Consider the following 12,151-nt stretch of genomic DNA (forward strand, 5'->3'; position numbering starts at 1 on the left):
TAAGTCAGGTTCATGACTGTCCCACAGATGATACCTGTATCCATTTCCTATGTAGTCTGCAATTTAGTCAGCCAAAAAAAGGAGTACCAAGTAGCTCTGTCTTCAGCAAATGCATGTTAGAAAGGCTGAGGCAGATTCAGAACAGCCTGTCATCTCCTTAAATTGCACAGGCTAACAATCATGTATTCATAATGAAGCCAGCTGGAGCAATGGACTCATACTGCTGCTTGTTAAACATACGTGCAGCACACCACAGGATAAAAAGAGCACTTGAAACAGAGAGATGCAGGATATCCAAATGAACAACGTTTAAATGAATAGCCCCCCTGGGTCTTTTGTCAAATCCTGTGGAGTGATGCTGATACTAATAAGTGGTAACATGCTGTCATATGCTAGGAAAATTGCTGTTACCTTCAAACTTAGGGCAGCCTCAAACGAGATTACACAGAAATTTTATCCTTCAGAATGTCTAGCTACCTGCTTGTGTCAATTATTCAAATATTTAAATTTCCTTGGTCAAGGTAACTAGAACAATAAAGCTTAGAGTAATTGGACCTCTGTTTTAACTGCCTGCCACCTCTAGTCAGTAATGATCTGCTGCTGCTTACCATCTCACCAGACTTTGTATTTTTTATTCCCTTTCAGATGTTCTTCCTTCCCAAATAGGTTAATTTGGATCTGTCTTTAAGTTTATTACAGACTTAAAGTGATGTGGTTTTGTTAAACAGAAGTCTGATCCAGTGGAGCAAAGAGTGAGAGGTGCAGGGTTTCAGATTCCTTGGAATAAGCTCATGTTTTCTCATCAGAGGGACAAGTCTGAAACAAACAAAGGGGAAAAAAAATGTCTTCCATTGAATTCATGTTTTCCACCTATCCCTTTTTTGTAAGTGTGCTGATACCCGCAGATAGTTTTCCAAAGTAGTGGGAGATTTTGTTCTTTCTGATTGCAGAACTTCCTTATGGATGGGAAAAAATAGAAGATCCACAGTATGGAACATATTACGTCGAGTAAGTGCTAATTATTAATTTGAAATAGTCACCAACTGAGCAGAAGGCAGTGAAGCAGTTGCTTAGCAGTGCATATAGGTTGTATTGAGTAAAAACAAGTTCTGGAGGCCATTGTGTGTACTTCTGAAGCACTGAAGGTCCATGATACGACTGTGCTGACATATTGGAGTAAATTTCTTCTAGGGAAGGAAAGCAAGTAGCAGTGAAAGTAATTAATAAATAAGAACGAGCAAAAGTAGGGTGGCTTGATTTAAGAGTGATAACTGTAAAAGAGTAAGAATAACATATCTCATTGCTGTCTCCAAAGGGCCATCACAATTAACTAACTACTAAACTGCTGCAAAAGCTCTTATTGGTCTTCTTCAGGTCAGGGCAAATGAAATGTTTCTTTAGCCATTGTTAAAAAGATAAGCAGAGTTGCAAATAATAAGGTTGAAGCAACACAGCTGGTGTCAGGAGAAAAAGCAAGTCTTCTCTCTTCTTATCTAATAGAACCTTGGGTAGTTTGCAGAGTGGAATGAAGGTATACTCTACCAAATGGTTACAAGAAGTGAAATTACATTGTTTTTGAAGTAAATCAAGTTGTTGAAAGGAAAAAAAAGACATTCCATGTTGATTCTGATAGTTTGGCATTCGTTTTTCCAGTCTTAATCTGAGATCAAACAATAGTATTTGTAGGTTGTCTTTTGTGATTGTGTTTGCTTTGAAATAGGATGGTTTCCTCTGATATCTTAATCTACCTTTTGTCTACAGTCATATTAACCAGAAAACTCAGTTTGAAAACCCAGTGTTGGAAGCCAAAAGGAAAAAACAGCTAGGACAGACTGATGGTGGCCCTTCAAAATCAGGTATCACTAAATGTTGTGTTCTTTATCACTCATATCTTTATCTACAAGTAAGCATTGCACATAATCAGGTTGGGAATTGATGAAGAAATTGGCCTTGTCCTTCTGCTGGCCCTTGTGGTGTTGCTTTTCAGACTCTGTAAGGTTTTTGGAATGATTTTTTAATGTTAAAATTGAATTGAGACCCTGGCACTGATTTAAAAGCATTTTGGTAAATCTAAAGCTGGTTGTCATAAGCAACTTTGGAACCTTTTGGTGCAGGTAAAGCCAGTCCTTGAATTCTATTTGCTGTTGACATTGATGTCAAGGGTAAGAGAGTAAAAGCAGAAATTAGAGGTGGGAGATTTAGTTTGTCCCCTGTTTTAATCTGTAATACAGCTTGGAAAACCTGTAATTTTGGTACCCAGGCTTTAAGATATCTTCCTCCTTTCTCTGTCTATTTTATACGTGCTTGCAGTCACCATAATTTGGAGATTTAATGGCTGCCATAAAGCAGCTTTGCTGATGGTTGATTATATTGCATCTTATCATGCACAGTGCCAGAGAAGTCTCTCTTCACCAGAGATCCATCCCAGCTCATAGGAGCACTTATACGGACATCACTGAAAAAAAGTACGATGGGTTTTGGTTTTACAATTATCGGAGGGGACAGGCCTGATGAGTTTCTCCAGGTGAAGAATGTGTTAAAAGATGGACCTGCTGCACAGGATGGGAGAATCGCACCAGGTAAATCATTATTTCTCTGAGCTTGCATTTCTTTTGATGCTTTTTAGAGAGAGCAGCTGCTGCTGTGTGAGGCTGAGAGGACGATTTACTCCTGGGAATGCTGTATTGCCTAAGCAGAGTTTCTTGGTCACCACAATGTGTATTATGAAACAAGGCTTCAGGATTTGACATGTACTTTCTCTTCATTTTGAAAATACATGCTTAACCACGTGTGGCAACGGCGTAAGGCTATGGAATACGCGTGGGTGCAATCCTAGCTTAAGTTCAGCCAATCCTAAGATAAACATAGGAACTCCCCCCAAAAAATCCGATTTATTTTTGGATTGAATTTAGGATGCTCTAAAGTATGAATTAAAGCAGAAGACATCTGTTTGCAGCAGTGTGTGTGCACTGCTTCATCTCCTGCGGCTGCATAGTAGCATTTTTTTAAATCTGCTGGAGATTAAACTTTATATATTTAGCATACTGTGTTCTGAGGTGACATAGAATAAATGCAAAGAAGAGGTCCTTTACACTTCTTGGAAACAGGCAGTCAAGAGGTACAGCCAGCATTATTATTTTTTGAACACTGCTTTTTGAACACTTTGTCCAGTGATTTTTTTTTTTCCTGAGGTTCAGAGCACTGGAAAGGTGTGTGGAGTTTTGTTTCTGGTTTTAATGCTGTTTAACTTCCTTTTTGATCAGGTGATGTCATTGTAGACATAAATGGAAACTGTGTCCTTGGCCATACCCACGCAGATGTTGTCCAGATGTTTCAGCTGGTTCCTGTCAACCAGTATGTAAACATGACTTTGTGTCGTGGCTACCCTCTTCCTGATGACAATGAGGACCCAGTTGTAGATATAGTGACTGCTACGCCTATTATCAATGGACCACCTGTGACCAAAGGAGACATTTGTCTGACCAGCCAAGAGTTAATAGCCGGAACAGTTGTGTTGGACCAGAATGGAAAAACAGGCCCAATGTTGGTCAATGGTCGTCTCAATGGCCCCTCCATGGATACAAATGAGCAGAGGATCTCTGTTGCATCTTCAGGAGGCTCTCAGCCAGAGCTGGTCACCATCCCACTGGTCAAAGGTCCTAAAGGCTTTGGGTTTGCCATTGCAGACAGTCCTACAGGACAGAAGGTAAAAATGATTTTAGACAGCCAGTGGTGCCAAGGACTTCAGAAAGGGGATGTAATCAAGGAGATCTGCCATCAGAACGTACAGAGCTTGACACATCTGCAGGTCGTGGAGGTACTGAAGCAGTTTCCAATAGGAGCAGAGGTACCACTGCTCATCTTAAGAGGAGGTAAATATGTATATTTACAGCTGTCATATATAGCTATGTGCTTTTTAAAAGGCCTCTTTTAGTGTGGTAAGTTAGCAAGCAGTTTCATTATGTCTCTCAGCCATGATGTTCTAAGTTTAATTTATCGCCCTGAGTATTTGGGTGAGAGCATGCACAAAAATTCTTATAGTGTGTTTAGACACTGTCTCTTCCAAGGGTCTGGGGAGTGCTAAAGCAAAAATGTAGTCTCTAGCATAATACAAAGGGTATGATTGATGGAGTTTTCTGAACGTCTCCAAATGTATTCCAGTAACTGTAGCTGTGCTGGACAGGTGATTACGAGTGCCAAGAAGCATCAGCTGTAAGATAGAACCACTCACTGAATTAGAAAAATCATTTTCATGTCTGCATATTCATACCTCTTTGTTAACCACATACCAGATGGAACTGAGTGAATTAGAAAGCAACACATGACTGCTTTGCTCTTTAGTGTCCTTTTAAGGTTTTGTTGTAGCCTTTTGAGTGGCCCTTGGGTCATTCGTGTTTGGAAAAACCTCCAAGTCCTTTTCTGTGCAAATGCTGCTGTTTCTTAATCAGCTAAGGAAACAGTTTTCTTTGGCAAGTGAAATTCCACCAGGCTAATTCACACCCTCCTCCAATGAACTCCTGTGTGATCTGGTTGACCAGCATCTAGCAGAAGGAGAAACTCATTGCTGTATAGCTAGCAACTCTGATTTGAGATTTCTCCTAAGTGATGGCTTTGGTCAACTAAACGATCCCTTGCAATTTAAAGAAAGAATGAATAAGCAGTTATCACTTTCAGCTCAGGAGGAACTGATTATATTGCCTTAATGCTATTTAAGCTTGGATGACCTAGAATTGAAATTGCTTTCTACGTTGTATTTTATTCAGGTCCACCCTCACCTACTAAAACTGGCAAAATGGTGAGTATTTGCAGTGTATTTAAATTTGTTTCAGATGGAAAAATACTGAGGGGAGGTTTGGTAGCAAAAAGACTTTTTAATATGGTCTACTTAAAGCTGAAGTTGTTCTACAGGATCCTTTTGAGTGTTTTGAGTTCAGTGGGTATAATGGATTTCTTCTTTCTTACTCCTGAAATATCAGGAATACAGTATCTATTTTTTTGGCATGATCTGTATTAAAGTGAAATAGGATTTCTAAGAGAAATATCAGATACTTCAGTATTTCTCACATAGAATAATGAACTGGTTATTGCTCCCTTCCTAATGCACTGTAGTTCTACGTTTCCGGTTTGATGCTCATTGTTTTTGAAGTTCCCTCCACTGGGGTGTCTTTAATTTTGACTCAGCAAAGAATCATTAGGATGGGTAAAATACCCTCAGACTGTGAATAATAATGCATACTTTTGTCATGAGCACCTCTCTTATGAAATAGGCTCATTGATATCCCCCAAGGAACACCTCCGAGAGCAGAGCTGCGTGTTGAAAAATGTATTGTACGTAACAAATTAACTCATTTTCAGAAAACCCCATCACCAGGATGTAAATGCAGTTCTTTTTCTATCATTGTCCTGCTCTTCAAGTATGAAAGCCCTATCAGAGCAGTGTGATGTTGTATGAGAGCACTCACACTCCGTACACTGAAAGCACTCGCTGAGATTTGCAGATTCGGTTTCTTACAAGCATGCAGCTGCCTGCAGTAAAGAAATTGCTGCACAGATTGGTGCAGCTGGAGGACATGGGCTGTGTCTGCATGGCTCCCATGTCAGCATGCTCTGCAGCCATGCTAAAAATACCCAGGGCTCCAGGAGCACACATGGGCAGGAGCAGCTTTCCCACGGAGCACTCAATGTTCAGTGGCATTAAGCAACGTGGCAAACGAGTTCAGTTAAAAAGGGCAAGTTCTTGTGTTCATGGACATGCAAGTGTGAAAGCCTAGGCTGCTTGGGGGAGTTTTCTTCCACCCTCCTAAAAGGGCATAGCTCAGAATGTTGTGCTGTTACTCAACGTGCACAGACACGTGCAGACCACCACGTTCCAGTTTTCCAGGTTGGGTTTATGGCCCAGAATAATTATTTAGACTTACTGTCCACTGGAAATCAAGATGAGTGACCACAAGGATACTTGGTGGCCTTTCCTCTTGGAATGGCAATGTTGCAGCTATCACAGGAGAACAGAAGAATGCCAAGACTGCTGACTTATTCACAGTTCATTTCACCTCTCTGCTATGTTTATCATCTTTGCATGCATGAACTCCTTCAGGCCTTTGGTTTAACATGGGGTTTGTGGGGTGGGATTCTGTTCCAGAAGGACAAGCAGGAGAGTTCAGGGAGTTTGGAAGCGCTCAGTGATGCCATCCCACAGCCTATGCCTTTCCCTCCCACTGCTGTAAGATCAGGTTCTCCTAAACTGGACCCTTCAGAAGTCTACTTGAAGTCCAAGACTATGTATGAGGACAAACGTGAGTATATCAACCCAGCTGGAAATACTCAAGTATGACAGAACCTTTTCTTTGGCATGCATGTGGTAAAAGCACTGTGACTTTACATATTGAGTTTGGTAACAGTGTATGGATATAAACATTTAAAAGTGCATAATTCACACAAATTAGAAAACTGTAGAGCCCATTAAAAATAGATACACAGTGTGTTTCAGCTGTAGTTTCAATAACATAATTAGTCATAAAAGTGGTATAATGTTCTAGTATTATATTTGCTGTCCAGGAATGTCTGAACAAATTGGCCCCTTTGTGGGCCTGGCAAAGCAGATGTGACTTCCTGTTCCAAAATAGATCATCTGGGGGATATGGTCTATTTTAGCAATCTTTATTTAAGGGAAATCCACAAAACAATGAGTAAATCCTTGAGGTGTTCTCTCCAAGAGCCTTTTGTGTTCTGAGCTTTGTTACAGATATACTGATTTCACTGGGCCCATTCACATACAAAACAACTACGCAGGCAGTTCTTTTTAAATGCTGTTCACAGATAAGCTGAGTAAAGAGTAACATCAGACCAAAGGACCAAAGCAAAGTGCAGGAGCTGGACTTGGTGATCCCTTCCAGCTCGGGGTGTTCAGTGATTTCAGCATTTATAGATGGCCCCGAGTTGTGCTGCAGAGTGGATTCCATCCTGGCTCACTGTACGAACGCAGCAGTGATGTCTCCCTTGGCACTCATCAACCTTTCCTTTCCTTCATCATCTTTTTCTATGTTGGTTTTTCTTTTTTTTTTTAATCCATTTTGGAAAAAGAACTTCATTAACTGTTAGAATTGTTTGCTGTATTTCTGCTTACTGTGTTCTGCCCATCAAAAGAATCAGAATGCACCACAAAGGAATAACCTTCCAATAACCAAAGGTAGCTCATCACATGTCTTGCAATGTTTTCTCTCAGCTCCAAACACGAGAGATTTGGATGTTTTCCTGCGAAAACAAGAGTCGGGCTTCGGATTCCGTGTGCTTGGAGGGGACGGACCGGATCAGCCTGTAGGTGAAACTTCTTACAGCTGCTTACATGTGATCTCACCGTGCTGCTGCTGGGGTGGCTCCTGCTCTGTCCTCCTCATTTCTGTGTCCTCCTAAGGAATTCAGTGATGGAAAAAATGATTGATAATTGACTTGTAAAGATGGAGAATCGGTTCAGATTACCAGATCGATTCTGGGTTTAAGAAGTGATTCAGCTCTAGCTCCGAAGAGAGGAGAACCGTTTTGTCTTCAGTCGGTGAAATGCTCTTGAGTAATCCATTTAAAGCTGGGAGATGTAATCCAGTTCTGCTTAAAGCTGGACGGAGTGAGCCATGCTCTAGGCAGACACACAGACTCTTTGTGGTGTGTCTGGTTCTGGTTTCTCTGGAGCATCCCCATGGGTGCAGTGTGTGTTCCCTGACATTGGAGGTGCTGAGCATGGCCTGAGGGCTGCAGCTCAATCCTGGGACCAGGTGGCTGTGCAGGGCTCTGACTGAGGAGCTGTAGTGGTGGAGGCTCCTGGGTGACTTAAGCTGGAGGCTACAGGGAAGCAGTTCTGCCTGAGTAGTTTGAGTCCAAACAAAGGGAAGAATACGGTTGGTTACCTTTCTTCTCTTTGCTCTTCGTAGATTCGTTTGAGTTGGAAGGGACCATTAAAGGTCATCTAGTCCAACTCTTCTTTAACAAACAGGGACACCTACAGCTCAATGAGGTTGCTCAGCCCTGTCCAACCTGACCTTGAATGCTTCAAGGTTTAATCTGCAAGGTTCCTGTTCTTTTTTTACCCAGAGCCTTTCTTTGGCAGTAGGAGTTCACTGTCAAGCCTGTAATTGTGGTGTGTTTTGGTAAGGGTTGCTGCATCTCAGGAAGGCTTCATAGGGCTGAGCATCAGCATCCCGTGCTGTTGGCACCACATGCTCTGGCAGTGCTCAGTTTTTGCTGCACGTGTCGGAGCTTCCTGGGAAGCAGATGAGCAGAAGGGAGGAAGGGAGCTGCTGCTTACCCTGCAGAAACTGCCAGGCTGTTCTTCTGACTGCAGCCTAATGAGACAGGGCAGCTCTGGGAGGTGTTGGACCCCCTTTCCCTTCTATCCTCCCTGCACGTTTTCAGACCCAAATGCTGTTTTGTCAGTCTGTGGTTTCTGGTGGATTCATCTCGAGGATACAAGCGCAGCTTTTCCAGTTTGCCCTTGCTAATATTTGCCTTGCTTTTTTTTTCCTTCTCATCTTCAAAAATACAAAATGTGCTGCTTAAGGATTGGCATTAAAGCCTTGAAGCAGAAGCTGTTAGACTGGCTTCCTCCTGCACATGGCTGTAGGTGTTATTTTGCTTCCCGAATGGCATCGAAATGCAGCTGCAGTGTTTGCACAGGGAGAAGTATAGCAGTGAGAGCCTGATTTGCTGTCACCTGGTCAGTGATGAGGGTGCAGGTAAGGCTTTACGTCGTCAGTGTTGCAGTGTTTCCTGGCTTCAGCCTACAGAAGAGCTGTTGCATAGTTTGGCTTGGATGAGGGCTAATGGTCAAGGAATGGCAGAGTTGGAGGCAGACTGGCAGATGCCCTGGGTTGTCTGTCTGTTGTGGCAGCCTTTGGGAGACCCCCCCCCCCCATTTCCTAAAAGGAAGATGCTCTTCTCTGGAAAGAAGTGGTGAGACTGATAGGGTATGTCAGGGGCTGCTCCTTCAGCTGTCAAGTTAAGAGAAAAAACTTCTGGAGCAGTAATCAGAAACTGCTTTCTGATCGTAGTTGAAGGAGTATGTTTGGGTTGTTTTTTCCATTCACAGCTGTGATCCAGTGCTAGTCTGTTTTTTTTTTCTGACATGCCTTTAACAAAAAGGAAGAGCAGCGTGTCTTTATAGCAAAACCAAACAGTTATACTTCTGTTGCACTCTATAGCATTTATCATGTTTGGTTTCCATAACAACCATAGCAGTTGGTGTCAAGCTAATGTCACAAATGCTGTGTGCAGGTGATCTGCTCTCCAGTGCTTGACCTCAGACGACTACTGACAGTGATTATTCTTAACCTTTCATTTAACCTGGATGTCATTCTAGCGTATGAAACACTGTGCTTTTCTCTTCTATGTTATATTTAGTAGCACTTTATGAGGTGGCAATAGACAGTTTTGATAAGGGGAGTGCAGCTGCATGAATTCATTGCCTACTCACTGAAATGAGGATTAAAAATCCCCCGAAACTTTTTGTATTCATTGATGTGTTGAGCCCCAGGTGGTGTCCATTCAGTCAGTCTGTGCAGAGTCCACTCGCTGGCTGTGCTTCTGCTAGAAATGGACAGTCAAATCATCTGTTCAAGTATCTTCCCAAAAGCTTTTATCTGCCTGCATTCACCTGGGTTCCAACCACTGCATGTTCTGATGACTTCGTGTTCTGCCATTCTCACCCACTGACTGTGCTCTGTTGGTAGATTTATATTGGAGCCATAATCCCATTGGGAGCGGCAGAAAAAGACGGCAGGCTTCGAGCTGCTGATGAACTGATGTGCATCGATGGAGTCCCTGTTAAGGGGAAGTCACACAAACAAGTTCTGGACTTAATGACCAGTGCTGCACGGAACGGTCAGGTGCTGCTCACGGTCCGGAGGAAGATCTTCTTTGGAGGTATGTATGTGTCCACAGTGCTCTGCAGGATTTAGATCTGACTCGTGGAACATGCTTGTTGCAGTCAAGTCAACTAAAGCTGTTCTGAAACATATCAGTTACTACGCTAGAATTGAGCAGCCTGAGGTTCAGGAGTGTCAGCTGTAATTCTGAGTAAGTGGAGAAAAGCAGAACTTAGGAGTTGATGCTTTGGTGTTTGCTGGCTTGCACTGCTCACACAGGTAAGACTGAACATTAAGATGGCAGTGGTGTTTTCTTCACCCCTTTTCCAGATGCTCACTAGAACAGACATTAGTGCTATGTAAACTGAGTAATAGCACAACTCATGTTCTGTACTACGTACTGTATTCTGACGACCGTTGGTATCTATGTGCAGCAAAGATGAGTGCATTCAGAGCAGAGATGATTCAGTGCAGCATCTCGTGATTCTGCAGTTTGGGATCGGTGTCCAGATCTGCAGTGTACAGAAGGTGTTTATCCTTGACTCACTGCTGCTTGATCATACGAATGACAGAGCTGGAAAGGAGCTCAGGAATCCTGAGGTGGTGCCCTGTTCTGATCAGTGCTCAGCACTGCTTCTGCAGTGCTCTGTTCAGCCATTAATTCTGAGTGTGTACAAGTAAAAGGAAAAAGTATTTTAAAATCAAGTCTTAAAGGTGTTCCTCATTTAAGACAGCAGTAATTCTCTTTTGTAGCTGGATCTCTGCTGTAGATCTTGTACGTGTAGCTTGCAGAAAAAACACGATGTATTCTGCTCCAAAAAGAAGGCATCGCATCACTGTGACAAAGTTTTGTTGTGTGTGCTGCCAAGTCTGTTCTGCTTTGGGAAATCAGGCTGCAGTGCCCTGCATGTTTGTGCACACCTGTGTAGGGCTCTGGGCCTCTGTCTGCTTCATCCAGTATCTGATTTCTGTTTTATACAGACCACGTTGTTTATTAGCTTGCTTCTTACGTTCCCAGGCAGGCAGTGTTTCCTCTTGCTGGCACTGATAGTGAGATGCACAGCTTTGTTGTACTTACCTGACAGAACAGCGGCGTTGTTTTTGCCTTACTTGTTGTTTGTCTGTTACTTCTAAGGAGAAAAGCAAGCAGAGGAGGAGGAGTCGCAGGCTGTGGTGACGCAGAACAGCTCTCCCCGCCTGAATCGGGCAGAGTTTGCAACCCAGCAGTCCCCAGAGGTCTATGATGTCTGTCTGCAGCGGAAGGAGAACGAAGGATTTGGCTTTGTCATTCTCACCTCCAAAAACAAACCTCCTCCTGGCGGTGAGTGCTGTGCTCTGGTGGTTTGGTCACTGCCCGGCCTGACTGGTGCTGAAGTTTCTGCTGTGCAGAAGTTTTCTATGCCACAGCTTAATGCGAACCCACTGTGTTGTTGTGAAGCTGAGATATTCTAAAACAAGCAATCAGCAATTGAGTCTGCAACCCTGCAGTGCTTTTCTCTTCACAGTTGGCTCTTAGGTTTATGTAATACTTTAAAAGTAGTCTATTAAGGGAAGTGTAATTAAAATTTAAACTCATGGTAAATGCTAGAAGGCATCAATGTCTGTTCCTTCACAGTAACTTCTGCACGGGCTCATTAAAACTGTCCTTGATGGTTTTTTAATCTTGGGTGGCTGCTGACTGCGTGTTTCAACCTTGCTGGCTTGGTTCTGAAAAGCCAGCTGATAATCCTGACATGTGCACCGTGTTCCTCACCTCCCTGACCCCTCAAAAAAGCATGCTGGGGTGAGCAGTGCTGGGATAACAGCTCCACAGAACGGCTGTACAGCACCCCCTTGCTTTGCACTCGCTCTGATGGGTGAAGCCTCCTTTGTTGTCTGCAGGTTTTTTTCACTGCAACGCCAGCATCCGGAGCAGGAACGGTCTCTGGGATGATTGTGGGAGGTCTGGGTCTGCTCAGTGCTCGTCTCACAGGAATATTAACTGTGTTCCGAAAAAGCTGATAGGTCTGTTCTGACTCTGCAGTGATTCCCCACAAGATAGGGCGTGTGATAGATGGGAGCCCAGCAGATCAGTGCGGGAAGCTGAAGGTGGGAGACCGCATCTCGGCGGTGAATGGGCAGTCCATCGTGGAGCTCTCCCACGACAGCATCGTGCAGCTGATCAAAGATGCAGGCCACGTGGTGACTCTGACCGTCGTTGCTGAGGAAGGTGAGGGTGCACCTGCTGAGGTGAACGTGGCCACCACGTGTGCCACATCTGTTGTGTGTAGCTTTCGAGGTCGGTTTGCTTACAGGGGGGT

The 12,151-nt window shown here is 43.4% G+C and overlaps 1 protein-coding gene across 3 annotated transcripts in view; it reads left to right on the forward strand.

The window, feature by feature from the left end:
- The window catches only part of MAGI3 (membrane associated guanylate kinase, WW and PDZ domain containing 3), a 51,413-nt gene that overhangs the window by 28,176 nt on the left and 11,086 nt on the right, over window positions 1-12,151 (forward strand). For 2 of the 3 annotated variants that reach the window (NM_001012697.1, NM_001389348.2), the window contains 10 exon segments: window positions 951-1,008; window positions 1,762-1,856; window positions 2,391-2,579; window positions 3,264-3,872; window positions 4,764-4,795; window positions 6,140-6,293; window positions 7,223-7,314; window positions 9,717-9,909; window positions 10,987-11,172; window positions 11,875-12,060. In NM_001012697.1, the coding sequence (NP_001012715.1) occupies window positions 951-1,008; window positions 1,762-1,856; window positions 2,391-2,579; window positions 3,264-3,872; window positions 4,764-4,795; window positions 6,140-6,293; window positions 7,223-7,314; window positions 9,717-9,909; window positions 10,987-11,172; window positions 11,875-12,060 (1,794 nt within the window). 3 annotated transcript variants of the gene reach the window in all.

This window comes from Gallus gallus, chromosome 26, assembly GCF_016699485.2.
Source record: "Gallus gallus isolate bGalGal1 chromosome 26, bGalGal1.mat.broiler.GRCg7b, whole genome shotgun sequence".
Taxonomy (NCBI): Eukaryota; Metazoa; Chordata; class Aves; order Galliformes; family Phasianidae; genus Gallus; species Gallus gallus.